General features: G+C 39.1%; 2 protein-coding genes across 2 annotated transcripts in view; one reads left to right on the top strand and one right to left on the bottom strand.

Moving 5' to 3' along the window:
• Positions 1-268, bottom strand: part of LOC134845266 (protein PALS2-like) — a 187,557-nt gene extending 187,289 nt beyond the window's left edge. Inside the window, exon 1 of the mRNA XM_063862212.1 lies at positions 244-268. The gene's annotated coding sequence lies outside the window, so the exon portion shown is untranslated. The remainder of the gene's footprint in view (positions 1-243) is intronic.
• A 488-nt stretch (positions 269-756) lies between these two features.
• Positions 757-27,019, top strand: part of LOC134844966 (baculoviral IAP repeat-containing protein 6-like) — a 116,384-nt gene continuing 90,121 nt past the window's right edge. Inside the window, exons 1-7 of the mRNA XM_063861794.1 lie at positions 757-1,166; positions 6,094-6,578; positions 9,837-10,130; positions 23,175-23,404; positions 23,609-24,078; positions 24,337-24,553; positions 24,807-25,561. Of these exons, the coding sequence (XP_063717864.1) occupies positions 786-1,166; positions 6,094-6,578; positions 9,837-10,130; positions 23,175-23,404; positions 23,609-24,078; positions 24,337-24,553; positions 24,807-25,561 (2,832 nt within the window). The 5' untranslated portion in view covers positions 757-785. The remainder of the gene's footprint in view (positions 1,167-6,093; positions 6,579-9,836; positions 10,131-23,174; positions 23,405-23,608; positions 24,079-24,336; positions 24,554-24,806; positions 25,562-27,019) is intronic.

The raw sequence follows: 27,019 nt of genomic DNA, 5'->3' as shown, positions 1-27,019 counted from the left end.
GTAGCGATTTTTATGCCATAATAACGGTTGGAGTTTCATAGATGAAGAAAAAATTATGACTAACTTAATTGAAAAATTATACAAAATCAATAAAACTCGCTGAAAAGGAACCATCTCATCCGAGCCCAGAAGGTCCAGCGGCGCACCACAAGACTCCCAAGACCAGAGACCTACTTGACAGATCTGTCTCTGAAATTTCTCTAAGGGCGCTCGACAAACAGGCACAAACATCAAACATATCACATCTATTTAATAAGTTAATCACAACAATTAGGCTAAAAGTATAGTGTCAGTGTAATTGGTGTAGTTTCAGATTGGATAGGTCGTAAAATTTTTGTAAGTACATGAAGTGTTTCATGACAACAGTTTCGGCTTTTCAGTTTTCGACCGAAATGTTGGTGCCGCTCTGTAAATGACTTTCATTTTTTTTAAGGCTGTACATGATGTATATCCATGAATTTTTTAGCGGTTTTTTGTCATCTTTTCAAATTATTTTCAAGTAATTTTTTCAACTTAATTGCAAAAATGTTTTTCAAGTCTTTTGTAGCGCAATGTGTTTTTTGCATAGCAAGTGTTGCGAAGCTCCCTTACGCCTCTTTGTGAAAGTTGTTGTTGGAGTAATTTGAACAAGCTCAGAAGTTATATATTCTCTACTGTACGAAATTTGCTTGAATGGATTGAATTGCGCGAAAGCACTAACGCTAATGGAATGAAAAAGGATATGAATCAAACTATTTGTTTTTTGTTTTCAGAATCAGTTTATCTAAAGTTCAATTATTCAGCAAATGGACACAAACTGTCCGTTACCACCATCCCTGGAGAAGAATGGGTGGTCAACATTATCGATAGGTGATTCCTGTCAAAAAATTGAATACTATCCTGATGTAAATGCGTTGTTATGCTACCATGTTGGGAACAACACCAGAAGTTGCAACTATCTAAGTGTGCTGGAAATAACAACTGGACAAGTCCTGAAAACATTCCATTTCTCAGAACAGGTCGACCATGTAGTTTCAATGCTCAAGCAGAAAAAAATTCTTGTCGGAGCTGGAAAAGTTCTAGGACTGACAAAAGAACTTGGAGGATGCCTTTATCTGGAAAATTGTTTACAGCTTCCCGCGTCTACAACTTCTCAAGAAGTTTCTATAGAACTGACCTATGACGAGGTTAGTCAGAACTGCAGAAATAAGACAATTGTAGTTTGTTTGAACAATAATTTCTGAGAATAAATAGTAATTCAGATCAGCTGCAATTTTATGCTGTGGCATTATTGTTTTTCGCAAATTCTTTGAATTATGCGGTGAAATATGTTATAAACCCGAAGAAAATATCCATTATGATACACAATATCCATTATGATGCGCAAAATTTTTGTTTTTCTAAAAATGTTGAGGTTTTTGTGACGAGATGAACAATATTTGTTCAAGCAAATAAAGCACGTTTTGATTAATAAGATAATTTGTTCTCATAAAACTCAATTAAAAACGCATATTAATTTGTCATAGTTTTTTTTCACTTGGTTTATGCGCAGTTATTAGTATTTAAAGTATCTTAAATTCAATTTTGATACAGTCGCTTTCCATCTAGCGCGAAGATCTCATTCTGTTCCGCCTCATCAATTAGAGCAAATAAGTCCACTGGCTAAGCCTACTGCAGAAACTCAGAAAGTCAAACTCAATCAAATATGCAGAAGCTTCAACGAGCTCAAAAAAGTTGTCTGCGAGTTCTGAAACGGCAAAGTTTTCAAGTCAGAGACCTTTGTGCTAGCCTCGATCGCAACCAAGACGAGTTCAGCGATGAAACGAATAAGTTTGAGCATTGTTTTGCTTAATCTGCTGATTACGTTCTTCAGAAATTGTTGTATCTCGAGAATTGTTTGACGAGTCATGCTTCTAAACTCATTATGAACGTGTAGACGACAGAAATCAACTACTAAGTAGCGCTTCACATGCTAGAGCAGAGATAAAAAAAGTGATCGAGTCATCCTGGGTAAGCTCTTGTCGAGGAATCATGGATTTCTCAGCTACACACAACACAGCCTTCAAGGATACTTCGGAATCGATCAAGGCACCCGGAAGGTTAGTAGAAAACAATTTGTGACATTTCCTTCTCTTCGGGAACCTCGATCCTGAATATCAGAAGGCATGCGAAACTGCCAACGATAGAATTGAAGACTAAAGAATCAGGTTTTAGAGGTGACTCTAGACCCCATATATCTAAGCATGAGCAGCAGATGTGCTTAACAGAAAAGAATCGATCTCATAAGAATGGTTTTTATGTGTGAGAAATTCAGATCGATGACACCATCAGAATGAATAAGTTTTGTGACCAGCATCAGAGAGTCGCTATGAAGTGAGGATAGCAATGAGGAAGTAATAAGATAAGCTTCAATTGTTTGTCTGCCAGTCACGGCATCCAGCAATGTCCGTCAACATCATTTTATGAGACGACAAAAGAAGCATCTTGCAACTCGTCATGGCAGTTCTAGCCATCCTAATCCTCACCAGTAGCGACAAGAGATGCTCTTAAAATCAACTGGACTGGAACCATCACATTTCTCATGACAGAGAATCTCAGAATGGTCGAGTTCATCACTTGAAGGTGACTGTTGATGTTAATAATTGCGCTCAGAAAAACGTCATCATCTTGCAGGCTATGCCTCCGCTTGGTATCAAACCAGCAGAAGCTCCAGATCACTTAAATGTAGTGATACAGAATCCTAAAAGAAAGCCAAATAGCACACATCACTCAATCAAGCCAGCCAAATTCTCCAGTGTTGATTTTGAAGCCATTCCAGTTGCTGCCGAAAAAGTGCAAATGGGGCAAAGTTTAGCCCATCAGATGACAAGGAAACTGGTATTTCTAGAGACCAGGTCCTGGTGCATTAGAACACCTCAGATATTAGATGAATCCTCGAGATTTTGTCAAGACTCAAACTATTTAAGAAAAATTAAACTATGGTCATTTCTGGACGCTCGAAAAATGCTGAAACGAAAGCAAAAAGCAACCAAACTTTTGCGGTCGCATTCAATTTGATTGCCTGGGTTCGACTATGCTCTGACCAGAGTCAAAAATAAGTTCGAGACCAAGGTAACCAAAAGGTGGCCAACTTTGAGCAAAGTTTTCCGACCGAAAAAACTCAATTCGAAAGCAAACTGGCTAACAGCACGCTTCGTTGGCTTGTTCCAATAATAGGGAATCATCAAGATGCCTCTAATAGACTTTTTCACGAAATTCAAGCCGATTTTACTAGAGCCACAATCTGGCGAACTTCAACGGAAGTTTCCAAAGTGAAAAATTCAAATTTCAACCCCCTAAAATGACGAAAAGCTGTTTCAATCAGGCCCGTCCGCATTCCTCTGATCAGCTAAAGCGTGCTAGATCCATCTCAATTGATTGAAAGCAACTCATTATCAATAAAAAAAAATTGCAATTGTAGGCAGATATGCTATCAACAACACCAGATCAACTAAAACAGGTTTACAACTCTTGTAACCAACCGCATTGTCAAAGCTCAACAGATGCTACCAGCCGACAAGTAGAAAACCGTTCCGACTCATCAAAACCCACCTTACAACTGAACTGCAAAGTTTGCAGTTTTCATAGTCAGGATGCTCTTGGTTGTAGAGAAATCAAGGTTTTATTCCATCATAAGCTACAATTCTCGAAGCAAATAAAAGAACGAGTCAAAATGGCCATTCGACGACTAGACGTCGGATAGACAAAAAGAGTCGGAAGTTGTTTGATTTTAAACGATGAGGATATTTCGGTGAAGCTCTTCGCGTGAGAGCCTTAGTTGCAAAGTTCGCCTTGAAATTTCTCAAGAAGAAAACCAAAGATCAGAATCAGCTTCATAAGTTTGCACTGAACCTTCTTGTCCGAGACGTTCAAGGGCAGCACTTCGACGATGAAATAAAAAAATTAAAAACGGCAAAGACATTAGCCGGAAATGAAGTCTATTACAGCTATATCCTTCATAGATGTTGATGGATTGCTAAATATTGGTGGACTTACTGCAGCAGCTAAATGAGAAACTGAAATTTCAGATGATCTTACCTCGGAATACTATTTTCTCGAAAACTGTGGTTCACCGTTGTCACCTTGTTCAATTACACTCTGGACTGAATGCCACTGTTGCTCACAATCGACAGCAGCACCGCATCATACGAATCAAGATGATGGCGCGAGCAGTGATAGGGTTTTGCATCACTTGCTTCAGGTTTTGTAGCAGAGAATTGAATCAGCTTATGGGAAATAACCCTAGTGAGAGAGTCAAACCACAACCACCATTCTCCTAAGTTGGTATAGAAATAGCCCGACTAATGTATCCTAAGGAAGCCTATCAAGCACTCAAGCGTTACATACTGGTTTTCATTTGCTTTTCTATTATAGCAATCCGCTTGGATATTTCAAAAGCCTTGGACACTGAAGAATGCTCGAAGATTTTATCAGAAGGTTCCTTGCTTGACGAGGATGCCCCAAGCAGATCTTCTCTGATATTGGAACAAGTTTCAGTGGATCTCAGTAGATCTAATTCAAGTGAAAAGACTAATTCAAGACGAGTACAAGATATACTACTGCCTGATAATGTTCGAGACTTTAGTACCAATTGGACTACAATAGGCGCAAGAGCTTCCAAGTTTAGGAGATCCGTAGGAAGCTGCTGCTAAGTCAGCGAATTCGCTAAATCACACGGCAATAGGCAATGGAAGAAAACTCAAGCTAGATGAGATGGACACAGTGCTTTGACAGATAGAAGCTACACTCAATTGAAGACCGATCACTACAACTTTGATGATGCTCAGGACTTTAGGCCGCTCACTCCGTCGATGCTGTTAGATCGTTTCAAGTGAAGTCAGTTGCCAATTATAGGTAATCCTGCACTCGAAGAGCTTAATGAACATGAAAAATACCCGAAAACGATCCAACTACTTCTTGAAACTGATTGCATATTTATGGAAAAAATGAACTTCCGAGAACGTAACCGCTTTGCAACAACGCAATAAGAACCTTGTACAAAAACAAAATTTAAAAAGGAGAGCTATTTTGCCTTACCGATGATGATAACCCACTTTGTCATGGCTACTTGGAATCGTGGAGAGTATTTGCTGTAAGCGATTATTAGTGAGGGTAGTGCAAATTAAAACAGGGAATGGGAAGCTTAATACACAACCGATTTGAAGATTTCGGAAATTACCGATGAAAAACAACTGGTAAAATAACAAATTAAAAATACAAACGCAAAAACCAGTTCGAAAACAATAGTCAGTTATCCAGCTCCTCTTCCTCATCATCGTCCCAAATTGATCCTTCTTTCTTTTCCGATAACGATGCTTCCGATTCTTCTTTTTTTTCACTACAGGATCAGGGGCGGCATCAACCAACTTCAGCCGCCTGAGGACCACACGACACTCCCAGTTTACCTATTTCGCCACCCTCTCAACTTTCCACCTTCCTCGCAATCAGACCCGACAATGTAACAAGCCGCAATATTGAAGCAATCAAAGCCTTTTTCATATCTTAAATTAGTGTGTTCATATTTAAGTTCAATTTAAATCGCATGTAATTTTTTCCTTAAATCAATTTTTTCTTTTACCCGGATTTAGTAGCAAAAAAATTATCTTTAATTCAATTGAATTATTATTTGATACAGTCGCTTGCTATCTATCGCAAAGTACTCAATATTTATCAAATTTAATTTGAAACGAAAAAGGATATCTGAAAAAGAATGGGCTCTTATCCACTTTCCCCATTTCAAAATTTCCATTTTCATAGTTGTTTTACGTGTTATAACGGCTGATTGCGTGATATTACATATGTTCACCGTGCAAAATTTCATTGCATTATGGCAGCGTTAAATAAATTTTCAAAACTTGAAAATCAAATGTGGGAGGAGGGGCGGTGAAGTGGGGAGTGGAAAAGAGCCCGAGAGTGTTGTATAAACTTCAACTTAAGTGATCAAGAGTTTCGCGGCTCACCATAAGATCTCGCACATCTGTGAAAAGATTTAGGCTTAAACATAATTTTTCCAAATAAGTCCCTGTACAATATGATTATCTGAATCGCGGTAAAATTAACTGGTTTTTATATCAGGCGAAAATTCTACAACCATGGTTCGCTGGAATGCAGAATTATGTTGGGCTTACGAAGAGTTTGAAAAATTCGGTCAATTCAGTAATGGAGGATATCGAATCGTCGATGGAACAACTGCCGGATGATTCAAAACTAGCTGAAAGCGGGTCTACTCAGCTCACTAACTTAGCTAAGAAGGTTAAGTGGCACAGTGTGAAATTGAAGCTACCAGTTGAGAAATTTTTGGAACTTCTGGAGTCTTTATATTCTTTTCGATTCAGTAAAGATCGTGAATCGTTTCCTGGATTATCATCAAGCAGTAGTTCTGGGTCTGATATCAACCTTGCCTCAATGAACACTGATTATGCAATGCTGCCAATTTTGTTTGCAATATTAGACAGGTTGGCTTCGCTGCACCAAGCGGCCAGACAGCTCTTCCTTCGTCTCGAGGAGTTGGTGAGCAAAGAACCGAATTCGGATGGATCACACGATGTTGGAGTCGGCGGGTTAGTTTATCTGGTATATAATTTATGAAAAACATGTGAAGCTGATGAAATAGGCAGTTTCGTTCGACTTCTTGCCAAAAACTTATTACCAAACTTTCATGTTCGAGTAATTGACCCAGAGATGTTTCCGTTGTTACGATGGATTTAACTAGATAACTAAAGTAAGAGTCCCGGCCGGCTTCTTCGCCTAGAAGCGACCGCCTAGTTTCCAGTGCAATAGTTTTCTCCTCAAGCTTTGTCGCTTTTTTGAGTAGTCAGTTTAACTATAACAACCGGCTTAAGCAATATCAACAAGGGTTTTTGGACATCATATTTAAACAGAGCACCGCTGGAATTTATTGCTAATGCTTATGTCTAATCGTTTTTGCTTTTCCATTGTTATAGCTGGAATTCAATTGGATATATTTCCGGCGCAAAAAAACGCGATTGGTTTTTTGGTTCGAGAGTTGGTTTTTTTAAACGTTTCACTGAGGAATAGAAAATTACAGATTAATCCAGTTTTTTCTAATTGGGCTAGTGGTATAAAAAAAGTGCTAATTATGAAAACATCATGAAACGTGGTATGTTTTCAAGGTGGTATGTTTTTTCTTCGAAAATTGAAGTTGAAAAAAAAATCATTTTTTTCTGTGTTCCTTGTTCCAACTGTTTGTTGGCTTTGTTTATTACCCAAGCAAAAGCTTCGTATTCTAGGTGTTCACTTTTTTGCTTAATGCAAGTATCTTGCTGAATGCAAATATCCTTTTTGCCATTTATTTAGCTTGTTTGAAATGTACAGCTTCGCCTTTGTATATCCTTTTCTACAAATTTTCTCTGCCTGATTTTAATAAGACAACATAACTGATTCATTGAACTGTGTGGCTGGACGGTAATATTCTGAATGTCAAAAAAGAAAGAATTTAAATCCTATTTTGAATGTGGTTCTTCGTATAAAAAGTTAATTGTGAGGAGTTGATTAACTTGCTTGGGTTTTGACTCAGCCAAATTTTGACTTAGCCAGACACAACCTACCACGCCTATCTAGACGAAAGAGGTTAAATTCAATACAGAAAAGAAGATTACCGCCTCTGACAGAACTAAAGCCTGAAGCTTAATTTACAGTTGTTATTTCTGTCAGTTTTTGTTCATTCAAAACCAGCTGCTTGTTGGCTCTTTTCATAAGGTATTTGCAAAGTTTGAGAAGGATATCTTAGCTTTTTTGTTGTCGGAAAGTTAACAATTGCTTTTTTGTTAGCAAATTTCCAAAAAAGATATCGAATTCAATATGCCGTTTTCAGTTCATTTTTGGCTGGCTGTTGCGAAGCTTCTTACTGTAATATTTTGCCTTGCGTTGAATTCTGTATGAAAACTTGCGTTTTTAATGTAGATTCAGGTGTTCGAAAAAATCAAGATCTTTTTTTTCTGTTGTTTGTGATGCGATAAATATAATTCTTAAGTGTTAAATGAATTTATCACTTATTTAGGTCAAGGGGGAGTTTTTTGTGATACATTTTTTTCTATCATAATTATTCATTCGTGGTTCGAACGATGTCTTAAAACTTTTAATAAGTTTTGCCAGTGCCGAGCAAAACCGGTTTGAATTTTGATGTCCAATTTTCGCGAATAAAGCGAGTGAGCAGGCTGGTAATAGGCTTATAACAGTTAGTTTTGAACTTTACGGATAAATCCATTTATAAGTAGTTTAACTCAAGTAAAATTCGGTTTTTTGAATTTTGATTCTTTGTTTTAGGAGTAGACGAACGCTGTGAAAACTCTTAAACAGGTCTTTTTTCTTTGTTTTTTTCACAAAAAGTCTTTATGCTCTAATAACCACAGATGTGCATCATACATTTTAATCAATTTATTGATATGCTTTTTTTTTTGGCTCAATTCATTTAATTTGCTCCGAATCCTGCGAAAAAAGGTGAACGCTCTGCAGCCAAAAAAATTTACCCATTGAACCAGTTTTCTCAAATTGAGTTTGTTTATGAAAAAGTGTCAATCATAAATTGTGCTTAAAACGAGCTTCAAGGCCGTATAATTTTTTTACGTTGAAGTTCGAAAATTGAAGTTTTGCTCAAAAACGACTTTTTACTGTTTCCTTGTGTTTATTGCCTCTTTTCCACCGTCTGTTGGCTATGTTTCTTTCATTTTATGTATAAAACTGTTGTCAAATGTACCTAATTTATTTTAGCAATCAAAGTTCTAGGCTTTCCTTTAGATCCTCTCATCGCGCCAAAAACAAAAACGTTGCTATTTGAATTTTTTTGTGAATTTTAGAATATGCTGGAATATTCTGTGCGACTTACACAGCAACCGACTCTTCTTATTGACATTTTCCAACTGTCTGCTAACTTTTTTCTCATTTTAAAGATTGGATGACAGTAGTTCAGACTTTTATATAGGTCGTGATGAGTTTTTTTTTGTTTTTTTTTCAATGGTAAATAAAATTTTACCAATTGATCCACTTTTCTCAAATTGGGTTACTTTGGTCATATAAGTGTCGATCATAAATTGCTCCAGAAATTCTAAGAGCCTTAAGGGCATCTATGTTTCTTGAAATTCGAAAATTGAGATTTTTTCAAAAAGTTAAGTCAGCATTTTCTTTCTCTTGGCTTGCTCTTATTAACTCTTTTCCGACTGTCTATTGGCTATGTTTATAAGGAGAGATGTTTGCTATTATATCCACAAAATTTTATAAGTTCCGATACGTTTCAACATTATCTAATTGAAAAAGATTCTTGGCTACTAGAGATCATTAAAACTTAACTGTTGGCTTCAGTGCGAATATAACGGCTTTAATTAGTTAAGAATAGAGGATGCGTTGAGATGAAATATTATTGAATCCATATAATTTTCATTAAGTTTAATACTTCGGACACTGTTTGGATTCGGGCTTTTTTTGTAAAACTCCTTTTTGCGTAATTTCTGGAAATTGACTGAAACGTCGTAAGGGGTCGAGTGGTATATCACATGGAAGAATTTTCACTGTTCATTCGGGCTGCAAAAGATTTCGAGGTGTCTTAAAATAACTGGCCTGGATTCTTTCGCTTTTTGAATGCTTCTCTTCGTCCACTTCTCTCATTCTTGCTCTCCTACTTTGTCGTCTGCTTTTCATAGCCCGGGTTTGGTGATAAACTTCTAGAACTGTTTTCCGTAAACTTATGATCAGTTGCTTAGCCTCCGTTAAACAAAGATCAATAAGGTTTGTAAATAATGATAACTATGTTCGGAACCTTCTTGCTCTACAACTGGGACCACGCTAGTGTTTGTGTTTACCAGGTATGTTGCTGGCATGTGCAGTGAATATGCGAGGAGACTCACTTTTATCACCTGGCCTCATTACTCCTACAAGTGGGCCAAACCAGACTCAATGGCCAAGGCAGGCTTCTACCATACTAAGGGGGCACACAATGGAAAAGACGGAGTGCAATGCTTCAAATGTAGGATCAATTTGGTTAAGTGGGAAGCGAGCGATGAGCCGTGGAATGAGCATGAACAACATTCCCCTAACTGCCTATTTTTGAAAGGAGAATCAACCCATAATGTGCCCATTGCAAACACTGTTGCATTCAGGTTAGTTTGTGTTCAGATTACTTTACAAACTTGGTTGTACTTCAATCTAGAGCTCTTGGTTGAGTGCGCAAATGACGATTACGCTTGCGATTAGCAAGCGTTATCAAATCGGAGCCTCTTTTCCACCTCCCCCTCCTCCACATTTGAATTTCAGTTTTGCAAAACAATTTTAACGTTGTCTGTTGTAATGAAATTTTGCATGGTGAAAAAACTAATTATTCTAAACATATTTGTTCTTCATACCTTGTATTGTAACATACGCGTTTAGCCATACTCACACGTAAAACAACAAAACTTTTTTTCTGGTTAACAATTTGTTTAACAGAATCACTTGGTCTATTCGTTCATAATGAATCCAAATTTCTAAGCTTCTCCGGCACACATCGTCTGCATGTAACAAATATGCCTGGGACGGCAAAAGTTCTGAGTTCGAATCTGGCCAGCAACTATTTTTTTTCACACTGGAAAGTATCTGTTTCAAGAAACTGTCGGCTTACTATTGGTCTGTTTATGTTTTGTCGGCTTAGTTGCCTCGTCTTGGAATTTTTTGCTGCATTCAGTTTGTTGTAGTTCCTTTTTATGGTATCATTTACTCCTGCAATTTAGTATTGTATTCTACTAGCCTTGAATTCGTATGATTTCTTTTTTTTTGCTAAGAAAAATTGAACTTGAAAAAATTTTTCGGCCGTAATGATTTCGGCTTATTAATTAATTTTGGGTCGTTTGAGGTAACCTTCTGATCGCACAAAACGTTTAAAATCTCAGAATAGAATTTACAGTTCAAAGTTGTTCATGACAACTATTTTTTTGTGCTCAATTTTTTTTTTGAATTTTCCTTACACATCGTTGAAAGTGTTTCTGGACGTGTTTACCGCAATTAAAACATCTTTTTAGGCAACATTTTGAATTTTTTTTCTAGTTGTGTTTTCTTCAAAAAGTTCGACGATTTATTTGGCTCTTCTGTCTTTTCCTGTGCTTACAATGCTATTTCTGTGGTATCGCAAGTGATGCGAAGCTCCGCTTCGCCTCTGTGTTTATCGATGTTTGAAGGCAACACTTAATAAAGCTTACAATTAGCAACAAGCTTGTTTAACAAAATCACTTGAATCATCTGGTCAAGTCTGTTATTTCGCTCACAACAGATGAAATTCAATCATGTCTGCATTTTGTAGACTCTAAATTTTTCCACCACCGGAGCGCAGTGTCATATTACGAAGATAACTTTTTTCTCTTTCTAGTCGCAAATGAAAGTGCTTATTTGGTGGCACTTTTGTAGCAATGACCTTATATCAGTTTATTTTTGCTGCATTAGCATTGTATCTGGTCTATTTTTAATGCTTTAGCTTTATATCTTTGTATCTGGCATATTGGTGGCTAGTGTTTGATTCCTAACGGGCGCCCATGGCAAAGATTTTAGGACTTGAGAATCGTAATCTCGAGGTCGTGGTTCGATTTCGTCACGTATCAGAGTTTTCATTAGTTTCAGCTTTTCTTTTCTTTTTTTTTCATTTTGACTATTTTAGGGCCATTTTTGTGGCTTGTATTAGCGAATTGCAGCTTTGCCTCGGTGTTGAAAAGTTTTTAATGCCGGTTGTTATTTAGATTTGGTCTGTTTCTGCTTTTTCATTTCTGTGCCGCACTCTCGTATCCTGTAAGATCTACAAAAACCTGCTTCAAAATCTGTAAATTATCGGCAACTTAACAGATAATATGAAGAGTAAGTAATATATGACAACAATCAGTTTTCCATTTTCGGTTAGCATTTTAGCAATACGGTTTTCAACAATCTCAAAAATCTATAAACATTTTGATGGCAAACTGACCTTAATCGGACAAACCAGTAGTTTTTCAAGGCCTTTTGTCTAAGCAAATCTAATTTTAGCTTTTTCACTTTCGCGCTATAATGACGTCATTAATTTAAGCGCGAACATCTTCCGCGCCCAAAGGAGCAAAAACGGGTGCGAGTTTTACGGCCGGTCGAGTTAGCTCCCCGGAGCGGGTGGTAACTACGGCGGATCGGGCTATGTTGTCTTTTCCGTAATTAAGGGTTTTTATACGAGCCAGAGGGTAGTGTCCCCTTGGGCTGCGTTCGTCAACAATCCACACTAAATCCCCTGTTTTTAAAATAACGTCACTATCGGAGTGCCACTTACTGCGTTTATTTAGTGCTGGCACATAATCTCGCAGCCAACGACTCCAAATTGCGTTGGCGTAGCTTTGCGCTCGGATATATTGCTTTCGATGGTCGAAGTGCTCCTGGAAAGAGAGAGAAGGAAAGCTAGTACCATTTCGGCCTAACAAAAAATGATTAGGAGTTAACACCTCGAAACCATCCGGACTTGCACTTACTGATGTTATAGGTCGAGCGTTCAGTGATTGTTCTACAAGACAGAAAGTTGTTTCAAGGACTTCGGGAGTGAGCTTTCTACTTCCTATTATTGCGTAGAATACCCTTTTACAACACCGAACGAGGCGTTCCCAAGAACCACCGTGATGCGGGGCTGCCGGGGGGTTAAATTTCCACTTAATACCTTTTTTCGCCAGCTCTGGGGGTGCTTGATCGTTCCATGACTGAATACATTTTAAGAGTTCTTTCTCGGCTCCCACAAAATTGGTGCCGTTATCAGACCAAATGACTGATGGAGTGCCGCGACGGGCAATGAATCTTTCGATTCCCATTACACACGAACTCGTGTCCATGGATGAGACAATCTCAATATGTACAGCTCTGGTGGTCATACATGTAAAAAGGAAGCACCATCGTTTTTCAGAACTCCTCCTGATTGAGACGTAAAAGGGTCCAAAGTAATCAACACCACAGTTTGTGAAGGGAGGCTGGCGGTAACCAAGCCTTTCAACTGGAAGCTCTGCCATCATAGGTGTGACAGTTTTGGCTTTGCGCTTCCTACATATAAGGCAGTGGACTTCAATGGACTTCAATAAAGAGCGAAGGTTCAAGATTGCGAACTCTAAGTGAATTACAGCTCGCAGGTAGTCTAAGAACTGGTGCTGATAGCGATAATGAATATCACTTACGAACAATTTCACCAAAGAATGCCTTCCATCAAGGATTATAGGGTGTTTTGTGTCATATTCAGTTTCAACTAGGCGGCGAATTCGCCCAGTTGAACGAATGAGGAATGCAGGACCCATAAACGGTGCATACTGTGCAATACGACTAGACTTTTTGACGGTTTTGTTGCAGGATAGGAGTAAATATTCCGCTTCAAAAGATTCCTTTTGGGAAATCATCAAAAGTCGTTGTTTGGCGGTTTCTAATTCAACCGGATCGATTATTTCCTTGACTTTAGTGCGGTAGTGCCGGTGTTTCGGACTAAGTCTGAGCATGAAGGCAACCACTCGCTGGAGTTTACGAAACGAGCTGAACTTTTGCCAATCAAATAAAATGGGTTGTTTTTGATTTAGTGCAACGTTTGAAAAATTAGAGGCTTGCTGTAAGCCTTCATTGAGGTCACAAGCGGGACCAGCCAGGCGGATTTTCTTAAGTATTTCTATGCTCGGCTTGAAAGGCCACTCGCCACTTTGCAGCAGACTTGGCCCGTTCACCCAGCTGCTTGTTTTTAAGGACTCCGCTGAGATTCCTCTGGTTCCCGTATCAGCAGGGTTGTCTCCACTTAAGACATGAAACCACTGGTCTACGGTCGTACTTTCTAGAATCTCTCCAATCCGGTTTGCCACGAACGTGGGTTGCTTACTACCTGAGTTTAACCACTGGAGCACAGTGGTGCTGTCAGTCCACATGAACGTGTTTGACACAGGAATGGTTAGAGCTTTGAGGACATCTTCCTTCAAGCGGGTAGCGAGTAACGCGGCCTGCAGTTCAAGCTTCGGTATGGAAAGCGCTTTCATGGGCGCCACTCTTGCTTTTCCAAAGACGAAGGCAACTTGTGTTTCGAGTGAAGTTTTCACACGGGCGCGAAGAAAAGCTACAGCACAAAAAACTTCTTCTGAGCTGTCACCGAACATGTGTAACTCAACCCAATCGACTGGTCCGGAGAAGTAGCTGCGCTTTATACTCATTTTCCCTAGAGATGGCAAACCAGAGTGCCAGGCAAGAAATTTTGTCTTGATATCAACGGGTAGCTGATCATCCCATTGTTGACCATGAATGCGCCAGATTTCTTTCAACAATAATCGCGCTCTTACGGTATAGGGCGCTACGAGACCTATGGGGTCGAAAACGGAAGAAACAAAACTTAACACTGTTCGCTGTGTTATCGAATTTTTAAGTTCACGATTGACACCACGGCTTACGACCAAAGTGTCGTCAATATGGTCCCACTTCAGACCAAGAACATGAGAAGAATTATCCCCACAAGTTACAATATTTTTACTTTCCTGTTGCGGCGCGCTTTGGGGCGGGTTTAACTCTTTATTAATTTTAGTTACGTTACTTATGAACTTAGTTAATTTAAAACCACCTAGAGCTAACAGAGTAATCAACTCTTGACTCATTTTAAATGCAACATCAGGGTCCTCAAAGGAGTCAAGGTAGTCGTCCATATAAAATTTCTCTAGAACTGCGGACGCTGCGTCAGGGAACATCGCCTGATTATCCGTTGCAGTCCGTTGCAATGCATAATTTGCACACGTTGGCGAATCTCTTGCTCCAAATATATGTCTGGTGTACTGGTGTACAACCACATCGGCTGTGGGGTCCTCCCGCCACAGAAAACGAAGAGATGGTTGGTCCTCTGGAAGGACGCCGACTTGTAGGAACATCCCTTCAATGTCAGCCGATACGGCAAAATGATGTTGACGAAAACGGAGGAGAACGAACACAAGGTTCTGCAGTAGGTCGGGTCCTACTAGCAACGATTTGTTCAATGACGTACCGTGGAATTTAGACGCTCCGTTAAGGACACGCCTCACTTTACCAGGTTTGTTTGGGTTCACCACGGGATGGTGAGGAAGATACCACTCGCGTATGCTGCGGTTCGAAAAATTATGGGGAGGAACTTGAATCACGTATCCTTTACTCAAATCATCTTCGATAGTTTTTGAGTATTGATCCCTTAAGTGAGGATCTTTCGCTAAACGTTTCTCCAACGATTTTAACTGAACCAAAGAGGAATAGTAATTATCTGGTAACATGATAGATTCTTCTGCCCAAAGCATACCTACAGCGTATCTTGATCCATCGTGGACGGTGGAGGAATCAAGTGTTTTAGCCGCCCTTTTGTCTTCGGCTGAACGGGAATCGACCTGTTTGTAGGCTCCGTATGACTCTATTTCATACCAGCGTTTGATTTGACAAGCTAGTTCGGTATCATCCGTATTGCACTTGAAACAAGTAGAAAGGAAACCAGTAGATGTCGGCATTGGGCCGCTCAAGACCCAGCCTATTGGAAGGCGAACCGCGACGGGCGATTTGTTTGGATCGGCCTCACTCTTGAAATACTCCTCAGGCCGAATAGCATGGAAGGAGTCTTGACCAATTATTAAGTCTACATCGGCGTAGCTATACACAATTGGTTTGATGGGAGCAAGGTACGGATACTTGCTCTGTAATGCAGGGATGTTGACGGTATCGGTACCGACTTTAAGTTCATCCTTGACAAATGCGGTTAATTCGAATATGTATTCGAATCCATCGAAGTTAGAAGATACCTTCATCTGAACTTGTTTCGTTTTAACAACAGTCGTTGTGTTAATGCCATTTACTGTGAGATCCAAATCTCTTCCTGAGAGATTCAGACATTTGACTAATTTAGCCGATATCCAGGAATGACTAGATGCTGAGTCACACAATGTTAAACAATCAGCACTCTGGAAATCGGTGGAAACTTGGAGTTTGATTATGGGGAGTAACCCTTTCGATGTTATGATTGACGATTGGTCGTTCGAGATTGCGCAACTTACATCCAACGGAACGGGATTAATGTCTGCATGATTCGAACTTGCGTTTGGTATATTCTTGCTGAATGATTTTCGATCAGCGTTTGTGCTCGCTTTATCCGGCTCTGCATTAGATCTTGGTTGACCAGCGTTGGATCTTGTATGGCTATCATTTTTTTCCGGATTTCGACTAGGAAAAACACGTTCAGCCCCATGGAGAAGTACATTATGGGTGCTAGTGCAACCTGGTTTGGTGCATTTCTTTGCTCGGGGACATTGCCGGAATGCGTGGTTCCCTTGTAAGCAGGAGAAGCACAATTTATTTTCCGCAGAGAATTTCGCACGTTGTGTTGGAGTTTTCTCCTTAAACACAGAACACTTCCACAAGGCATGTTTCCCCTTGCAGAGGATACAAGAAGGATATTCAAACTTTTTCTCAACTGTACTTGTCGAGGCAAAAACTCTCGTTACAGCTTTAGTTTTGGATGGCTCTTCGACTTTGGGTTTTCCAGGCATATTTTTCATTTGCTCATGAGCTTCTGCTTTATCTTTTAACCAATTGTTAAAGTCAATTAGGTTGGGGCGTGACCAATTACGTTTCACGACAAAAAGTGACCACGATTCTCTCATGTTTGGTGGAATTTTCGAAAGAGCTTGATTTAACAAAGAGACGCTTTTCAAATCTTCTTCATAATCAAGAGACCTAAAGACAGCCACTAGACTTGAAATGGTCATCGAGAAGCTAATGATGTTCTCAGAGTTGTGCATTCGAAGCTGCGGGAAACTGGACAACTTATCAAGGTGGGCCGTAATTACGTTTTGTGGCTGGCCAAACTTTCTTTCTAGAGTTTTCAGAGCATCTTTATACATTCTTCCACTGTATGCGAACTCTGCTATGGCTGACTTAGCTTTTCCCGTGACTAATGTTTTTAAATAAGTCAACTTCACATCATCACTTAGGGACGCTGCGTCTACAGTACTGCAAAATTGGCCAAACCATTCGTGCCATTGGAGCGGGTTGCCATCGTACTGGGCCAGCTTCCATTCTGGAAGGGGATCCTTCTTTGAGACTGACAGAGCTTGGACTAAGTCATTCAGTGTCACGGCTTGCGGTTGGGGAACTGGTTGCAACGACGGCAATGTGTTGCTAGGATCAGCTGCAAAAGGTTGCTGCTGATATATGTAAGTGTTTTCAGCCGATGCGTCGTGATTGGGAAACCCATAGTAAACGGTACCACCACTTGATACGTGGGGGAATTGTTGCTGAGATATTGGCGTTACGGATGAAAAACCACCAACTGATGGGTTTGTGTTACCATCACTTGTTACCCCAGTGATACATTGGGTGACTGCGGGTGTCCACTGTGACATTAGTGGCAAATTGGGCTGACTAATAACGGCAGACTGTCCGCTAAACGGATTGTTCACTGACGCAGGGTTGCTATACACGTTATGTGATAGCAAGTTTTGATTTCTGCAGATTAAATTTGCAGGTGGTTGTGACACAATTGCATGAGGGGTGTATCCAGAGTATTGATTGGAGATGGCGGGCATGTTTCCAACAACTCGGGAATCGTTATTGAAGTTGTTGACGGGGATATGTTGAATGGACGACGAAGGATGAGGTACAGAGAAGTAACAGCATACCGGAGTATTGGTAGCTGCTGTTCCAGCTGGATTAAAAAATGATGATGTATTGTTTTCGCAAAGTGTAGCGTTATTGGAAATAAGCAACGACTGCGTTTCGTGATCAGGATTAGTGGATACAGCGTGTTTGATTTCATCGCCATCGCTGAAGGAGACGGTTGGTTGATAGGGATAACATTGTTGATCACAATCAAAAGTCCGATTCGGCAACGATCGTCGAGGTGAAGCTTCCGCTGTGGACACATTTCTGTGTTGATGCGAACCACTTTCTATATTTATACAGTTTTCAAACTTTGAAGAAGACGGAACTATCTTGGGTCCTTTTTGGTTTTCTAATGCATGATCAACCCAATCGTTTACCCTGTCAGAACGACGATCAACCGAAGACGCCAGCTCGAGATGCTGATCTATTTCAGACTCTTCGAGGTATTCAGTTTCAACCATTTTTGCTTCAGCTACTTTAATACGATTTTCTTCGCTTAATCGTTCCATTTCAAGCCGACTTTTTTCGATTCGTAAACGATGTTCTTGCTCTTTACGGTCAATTTCAAATTTAATTTCTTGTTGTTTTCGTTCCATCTCAATCAAATGCTGTTGCTCTTCGATGATGGCTTCCTGTTGTTTCAGTCTTAAGGTTGCTTCATGTTGTTTTTCCAACTCTTCTCGCTTCATCTTCGCTAGGAGCAGCTCTTTGCGGCGCTCACTGGGGGTCAATGATTTCATTGAGCTTTGCTTACTCGACCCGGATTTTGCCGATTTTGATGAAACTTTTGATCGACTAGTTTCACTGACGCAGACCTCTGAAGCTTGATTAGATTCCATATGAGCGCGAGCCTTACCAGTTACTTCATCGTTAACTTTAACTATCCTATCCCACCATGCAGCCAACTCCGTTAATAATTTGCTATGGTTATCGGTTTTATTAGCTAATATCACAAGTTCATCATTTTTAGCTAATGCTTTTTCGAGAATACTCTTGCAAGATTCAATTAAGGCGTTTATTTTTGTTTTCCGAATTGGTCCCTCTAAACTCTCAGTTATGCGACTGTGAACTACGGAAAGCTCATTTTCTAGTGATGTTCGACCATTCATCAATCGACGATATTTTAACTCAATTTGTTCTGTCATTTTGATTACTTTTAAACTTGTTCACTTCTACTCAACCGCTCAACTGCTCAGTTTGAGAGAAAAAAAAAGGCAATAATTAATTTAAGACCTTATATTTAGTATTGATAAATTATATTCTGACTCATTAAACAATATCACACCTTAGAGAAGCAATTTATTTATTTCCTAGTGCTGCTCAGCATTTCTTCTGTTTCGATTAGCTTGCCGCTTGCGTTTTCCTGGCTTAGGAGTATTTTTCTTGGAAATAATATACTTCAAATTCTTGCTATAACGCCTAAGGATCGTAAACGTTTTCAGTTCTAGAGAGGGATCCTGGTGTAGTTCTAAGTATTTTTGTCCTAACTCAGTGAGGTTCTGCTTCCTTCTAGATATCAGGTCTGTTACTATGTTAATAACTAATATACCTGACTCTTTCAACTTACTATATATATCTTCCGTGCCTACACGTTTACAGTAAACGATTGCATAAATATTACGTTTATAGTTTAAAAGAACCTTCTTAAGCACGTTAGGAGTTAGTGCGTTAAAGTTATTACTACGGTGTCGACTAATAGAGTTATTAACAGCGTCGTGCCAAATAACAATGTCGGTTCGGTTTAAGAGATAGTGATCAAGTTGATACTGACAAGTTTTACGAACGTTCACTGCGTTATGGTTGAAACTTAACCCGGGAATGGCTAAGCACGATTGAGATACACGCTTTTGCGAAGCGGGGGACAGTTTTTTCAAAGCGTGGTGCAGCGAGCTAGCAGCTAGTATGAACATTTAGTGATTTAAATCAACTTAAGAGGGAGGGAATCAAGCAAACCGCGACCTGACCTCCCGCAACACCCTGAGCTAACAAGGTTGTAGCAAAAGGTAAGACGATTTGCTTAATAATACGCTACGGGTCTGGACTACGGCTAATTTTATCCAATTGAACTAGTTTAGTTAGCTGCACCACGTTTCAAGAATAAACCCGGCGTTTTTTCAGATTTTTTTTTTTTCGAAAATTTCGGATTTTTTTCGAAAATTTTCCAAAATTTTTTTTTTTTTTTCGAATTTTTTTTTTTTCGAAAATTTTTTTTTTTCCACGTTTTCACCCAACGGTTCAAGTTCCAACAATAACCTGATGCGTTTGCGAAATTTTGATTTTTTTTTTTTTTAAGTCCAACACTTGGGGCAAAAAAACTCGAGTCGGTCGTTTAAATTAAATTATTATGAAACTAGGCGCTTTGCTGAATAATTTGCAAAACTTTAAAATTTTTGGAAAAAAAAAAATCAAAAATTTTCAATTTTTTTTTTTCAAAATTTTTGCCCTTTTTTTTTCGATACGGTGTTGAGCTTAGAAACACGGTGTTAGGATAACGTAATTAAGGTTTATGAGGCCGGTTTTTTCCTAAACCCACAAAAAATTTTCTGATCGGGTTTTGGTATAGAGAAAAATTGGGGGCTACGATTTTGCCATCAAAAAACCTCGCATCAGAATTTAAAGCATCAAATCAGCAAGTTAGCACAAATGGATAAAGTTTTGGTTTTTTAGTCTTACAAGTTTTGTAGAGGCGTTCACCGGTAGAATCCAAATTCCACAGAAAACTTCGAGTGTCGAGAAAAAATGGGTGTCCACAATCCACAATCAGGATAACTGAAGGGCCACTTTCGGCTATTGCACAATTTCTGCCAATTGGGTCAAGTTTGGACAAATGTCGACTAATTGGACAATTTTTGCCAATTCGGATACTTCAGGGCAACTTTCGGCTAATTGCACAATTTCGGCCAATTGGGTCGTGTTTGGACAAATATCGGATAATTGGACATTTTCGGCCACTTGGGATACTTTAGGGCAACTTTCAGCTAATTGCACAATTTCGGCCAATCGCGTCGTTTTTTTGGACAAATTTCGGCTAATTGCACAATTTCGGCCAATTGGGTCGTGTTTGAACAATTTTCGGCTAATTGCACAATTTCGGCCAATTGGGTCGTCTCTGGAAAAATTTCGGCTAATTGGTCACTTTCGGCCAATTGGGTCGTCTCTGGAAAAATTTCGGCTAATTGGTCACTTTCGGCCAATTGGGTCGTCTCTGGAAAAATTTCGGCTAATTGGTCACTTTCGGCCAATTGGGTCGTCTCTGGAAAAATTTCGGCTAATTGGTCACTTTCGGCCAATTGGGTCGTCTCTGGAAAAATTTCGGCTAATTGGTCACTTTCGGCCAATTGGGTCGTACTGTCCAGAATATCGTCCTGAAAATCCTCTGGAATATCGTCCGGAATATCGGGTCCGGGTCGGCGGACCAAAATGTGCCGCACTCTCGTATCCTGTAAGATCTACAAAAACCTGCTTCAAAATCTGTAAATTATCGGCAACTTAACAGATAATATGAAGAGTAAGTAATATATGACAACAATCAGTTTTCCATTTTCGGTTAGCATTTTAGCAATACGGTTTTCAACAATCTCAAAAATCTATAAACATTTTGATGGCAAACTGACCTTAATCGGACAAACCAGTAGTTTTTCAAGGCCTTTTGTCTAAGCAAATCTAATTTTAGCTTTTTCACTTTCGCGCTATAATGACGTCATTAATTTAAGCGCGAACAATTTCTGTATAGGGTGTAAAAGTTTAGTGGCTTAGTCATTTCATATTGTTCGTTTAACAGTGAAATAAATTTTTGTTAATGTACATGTGTGTATAGGTGCAATAGATTTCCGCTGCTTAAAATGTTTGATAGCTCAGGGTTTTTATGACATTTTTTTCGGCCCAACTGGTTTTGCCGAAATATTTCCGAATTAGTTACCGCTTCGTAAGTTTTTTCGTCGCCAATATCATTGGTAGTTGTCTCAATTGTCCTGTTTTCCTCAAAATGAGCCTATGCCAATTGAAACAAACGTATGGATATGGTGGTATTCTTTTCTCCATGTTTAAAAAATGGGTTTCGCGTCTTTTTTTGTCGGGTAGCTTGCTGTCTCTTGTGGCGGGAAGCTCCGTTTTTGTGTTTTAAGAACAAAGTAATATAACGTAGATTTTTTGACTTTATTGCTCATTTTTAAGCTGAGCGAGCTGCTTCTAACCATGATATCTGGAGGTTTCAGAAAGCTTTCGAAGGACCGTATACAGAGTACTAACGCAAAACCATCAATTCCGATTTTTTCACTTGCGAGCAGGGCATATCAAAATACTATTGCAATATTATTGCTTTCCGAGTTTTTTGGCAATAAAATATTGTTTTTTTTCACATTTGCAATATAATATTGCAATATATTGCAATACTTCCGAGAAGAAAAATGCAAAAAACAATGAATTGGAAACAACTATTAAAAATTGTTTTTGTCAACACATTCTTTCACGGTATTAATGTCCCAAAATTTATGATTGTAATGAAGAAAAAGTTGCGTTTCCAGATTAGCAGGCAGCATATTTTTCCGATAATCATTATAAATGGCGGGAAAATTACGTGCATTTAACCTAAACGCTGCTTGAGTCATCAATTTAAGTATTGCAAAATATTGCAATATATTGCAGGATAAATATCAATATATTGCTTATGATAATTTTTCAAAATAGAATATTGCAATATACAAATTGCAATATATTGCAATAGCAATAGTATTTTGATATGCCCTGCTTGCGAGAAAGAAATTAGCCTTACTTTCTATGGAACCACAAAGATTTTCAGGAACCTTCTCACTCGGTATAGAGGTAAAGTGTACGCCTTCAGAACATAATGTTCAGGGCTTGAGTCCGAGCCGGACCTTGTTTTTCTTCGAAATGTATTGAAACTGTTTTTTTTTGGGGAAGCTTTGAATTGTGGGACCACCGTTGGTCTTTTGTTTTTGATGGTGTTGGGAGTTCCAGGTTGAATGGGCCGCAAAATTCCAAATTTTATAGCTCTAAGTTGCCTATGACAGCATTTTGTTTTTTTGCATAACTGGCGTCTACCCAAGTATTGTTGGCTTAGTTGCCGCTTGTTCAGTGATTTTGAATGATTATTGAACGATAGTGAAATGTGCTTCTTGACGATTCTTGTGTTTCTTGACATGTTTTCCTCAAATTAAACATCCTTCGAAACAAATTTATGAGTTGTTTGAATTTTTATCTTGATTTCTATCGGATAGTTACTATTCTTTGTTTGTGTTGTAACGCAAGTGCTGAGAAGCTCGCCTTCGCTTCTATTTCAAATTTTTTTCTAGTAGTTTTGACCGTTTTTCAACTAAAAAAAAATTTTGACAATACGATCGAGTTACGATCAACTGGCAATTGTTGTTTTGGAGTCACATATGCATTTCGTTACACCATGGAATGAGATTTTTTTCACCGTATTGTGATTTCACTTCGTATAATTGCACCTAGGCTAGGTTTGTTTTAGATATAGTTAAATATTTGAGCTATGGGTAGTTTTGCTACTAAATTTACGACAAATGAGTTTTTTTTAGCCCGGCAGTGCGCAGCTGTGATGACAAAAAGATGTCAGTAGTGAGCTGCAGTAATCACCCTTTTCTTCTGAGCACCTCGAGTGTAGATGGATCTGTACACGTGTGGAACTGCTGTGCAGTGCCCAAACTCTACTTCAATTTTTCTGTGGACACTGGGGATGAGCTGATTGCGAACATGTTTGCTCCCAAAATCACCTCGGGAGGAGGAGGAGCAACACATGGAACTACAAGTAAGGATGGACAAACGATAAAAACTAGGATAAACAAGAAACAACGTATCTGTACAAACGCCGCTAAAATTTCGAAATGGGCGTCGAATTTGTGAACGAAAATTAAAAATTACGACATATGCAGAAAAATATTTGAGGGTGGTTCCAATTAATTGAAAAAAAGTAGATCGGTAAAAAATATACTTACATAATCTGTTATTACAGCCAATGCAGACCATTGGGGAACTTCAGTCAGCCTACCCTCATTCTTCATGGAAGAGGTAACGACAGACACAAATGCTATTTCTACTTTACTAAACACACAAGGAGGTGAATCGACGCAATCGGCAAAGGGCAAACAAAGCCACACAATCACAATTGTGGATTCATCAGACACGCCAACAGTCACTTTCCCTCCTGAAGATTCATTTCAAACTGGCAAACAGCAGGCACCAGTTCAAGTGACATCCTTAGCGCTTTCTGGCTTTGGAGGAAACAACCCGTCTCCGTTTGGATGCCTGGTGGTTGTCGGGTGTAAAGTTTGGGATCCAAAGAATAGTTCGGTTGCGGACTTCTGGAGTAACAACGGAGTTAATAATGAGACTTGTCTGCTGGTGTATAAAGTGGACGTGACCGATATGCGAGCGGCAAAGAATGCCTTGTTCCAGATGCATCCGGACCACACTAACTTGTTGGTTAGTATGCAGTGCTCTGAATTGTTTCTTATTGTAATTTGCCGAAGTTTCGCCGAGGAGTCCACTAACTAGGTATTTATCCAGCTGTCAGAGGTATTTGGTTGTGTTTAAAGTCAAAATGGTTACCTTAAGAGACCTTAAAAAGGATATTCATTTAAAATTTTTCTGCGATTGGTGTATGATTATTTTAACGTTGTTCAATAAATATTCGTAATTTGTTTGTTGTATAAAACTATCTGAACTGTTTTATGATCTCAGGTGATGGACGACAAGTACTCAAACTTCGCCTCTGAGATCGCCTCTGCGTCCTCGGCCACCCACCCTATGCACTCAACAATAACAGAGGAGATGATGATGTTTGGGGAACTGAATGACGATGGTGCCAATGGCATCCAGATGGAGATAGAACTGGCTCAGAGTCCGGAGATGATGGACGCAGATATGGGAGGACCAGCGGATCATCTCAACTACGCAGGTGGGTACTCATGTTGTATTATAAAAATGAAATAGGATATATAGCTGATCGGGTTCTTTCGCGAGTAATAGCTAGATAGCTGCTAATCGATTAATTGGAAACGTGGCGTGCTTTTGACCTAAATGCGGCTGGTACTGTCAAGCGTAGATATACAAACATTTCAAGCTTATTATTCGAGTCTTCGGTTTGATAACCATGGGCTATTCAATATCTCCGTTGGTTCTTGTCATATTTTTTCTCAACCTTTGCTTAGATTTCTTAGCGAACCTGAACACAGCAAATGTCTACGACGCAGAAGCATTGAGTTCTGCCAATGAGCAGTCAGGAGCACCGAACAAGCTCTACAATTTACTGGATGCCCGTCTCATGCAAGCGTTTCCGATACAATACGGATCAACAATCACTCATATTCTACTGGAGCTGCATGGAAATGAACCCTATCTATACGTCATTGCTTCAAAGGAAACATATTCGACAGTTTACGTGTTTGTTTTGGAAAAAGTTTTCAACTCGTTTCATTTTCGAGGAAGTATGAGCACGGCACAAAAGCATCAGAATGTTCTAAAAATGCAATGCAATCAACAGTTCACGCAAGGAGTGATTAAACATGCATTGTTATTGCCAGTATGGAGTCTGAATATAGGCGAGAGTCCAATCTTCTCGACACAGCAGTCGAATAACGTTGTTTCATCTGTGCTGCTCTGCGTTTCGGAGACTAATGATATTCTGTTGTACAAACTGCCCCAATTGGAGTGTGTAGTGTTGCAGAAGGAAGAAGACAAAGGGCTTTTTGGAGGCCATAAAATCAAGTCGGTGACTTTCGACTGTGGAAGTGATTCGTTGTGTGTTTTGACCAGTGAGGGAAGTGTGCACTTTATTGAACTGAGGAAGTTGCTCGGAGATCAGGATGAAAAGGACGAACAAAGTGTGAAAAGTCACTTGAGGATGATGGAGGGCGTGAATGAAGGCGATGAAGTGGATGCGAGCATTACTGGAAGTGCTTCTCAGGTCGGGGGATTATAGTATTAGATGAAGCGGGGCTCATATGAAACCACATCTTTGATTCTTAATTATTAAAGTATTATTGCAAGGGTATTGCAATTGGGTACTAGACTTTTTTCCCGTAAACAACTTTGTCCTCAAAAATCATTTAACTGGTTGTACTTTGGCTCATAATGAATTCAAAATTTGTAGTGCCTCTTGTACGCTTAGCCTGGTTGTAACGAATACGCCTGAGATGGCAAAGGTCCTGGATTCGAATCTGACCGGGACCATTTTTTTTTCAAACGGTAATTGTTCCGGTTCAAAAAATTTTGACCTATTATTTGTCTGCTTATGCTTTGTCGGCTTTAGTTGCCACATCTAAGAATAGTTTATATTAGCTAAAAGCAATTTTAACTGCAGTTGTTGCAGCATTTTAGAAATCCGGCCGAATCAAAAATTTGTTTTTCACATTGCTTGTAATTTAGCCAGCTCGATTTGTTCAAATTTCGCTTTTCGTATTTTTTATCGGCTTAATAAATTTAGGTCTAATTAATATCGACTTAGTGGACTCTTATTGCGTCGTTACGGCCGAAAAAAATTAGTGCGCGTGTGTGTGCTCTGACGGAAAAAGGGACTTCACATTTATTTTTAAATTTAGAATTTTTTCTGAATTTTTTTCGACATGAAGGGTTTCTGCTCAGATTTTTTCGGCTTTTGTACCGCTTGGTTATTTTAAAATCCAAATTCAATCAACAATCCGGCGTATCTGGCGTAAAGGTAAAAACAACTGCTTGACATGGCAAAGCTTTGCGTTTCGAATCCGGTCGGGTTCTTTTTTTGCAAACTAGCTATTTTGTGCTTTTTCGGATTATCGCCGTCTGTTTGTCGGCTTAGTTCCCGAGAGCTCGATGGTTTAGCTATATTTCAAGTTGCTGTAATACCCATGCTTGAGACGACAACAATTTTGCTTGAGACGACAACATGAAAAAGTCTTGAAATATATTCACGAACAAATTTGATTTTAAGCGGCTTCATTTGTTGTTATAGAGTTCAATCGCTATAAAATCTAATTTAGTAAGCCACGTGGTTGTGAAAAAACGTTTGCTGATATTTTAATCAGCAGGATGGATCTAAATTGATCGACAAATATCTTTTCCATAGTTGGCATGACATTATGTCAGAAACCTTTTTTGTTCTTTAAGCTATAAAAAAATAAACTGTTGAGGCTGAAATTGACCATATTCCCAAAACGAACAGGTTTTGTTTTGATGAACCGATCAGGTTGATTTGGCCGCCACCTTATGTTTCATTAAATAAGGGCGAAATGCTACGAGCCAATTGAGAATTTTCATGCTCGGGAAAATGTGTAATTTTGGTTTGTGTAATTTGTAAGCAGAGAGCATAATTTGTCAAATTTTTGTACGATATCAGTTGGAATTATTCTTTATGCTTGCAATTAGCAAGCGTTATCGAACAGGAATA

This window comes from Symsagittifera roscoffensis, chromosome 4 (assembly GCF_963678635.1).
Source record: "Symsagittifera roscoffensis chromosome 4, txSymRosc1.1, whole genome shotgun sequence".
NCBI classification, from domain to species: domain Eukaryota; kingdom Metazoa; phylum Xenacoelomorpha; order Acoela; family Convolutidae; genus Symsagittifera; species Symsagittifera roscoffensis.
This window is presented reverse-complemented; position numbering and strand designations above follow the sequence as displayed.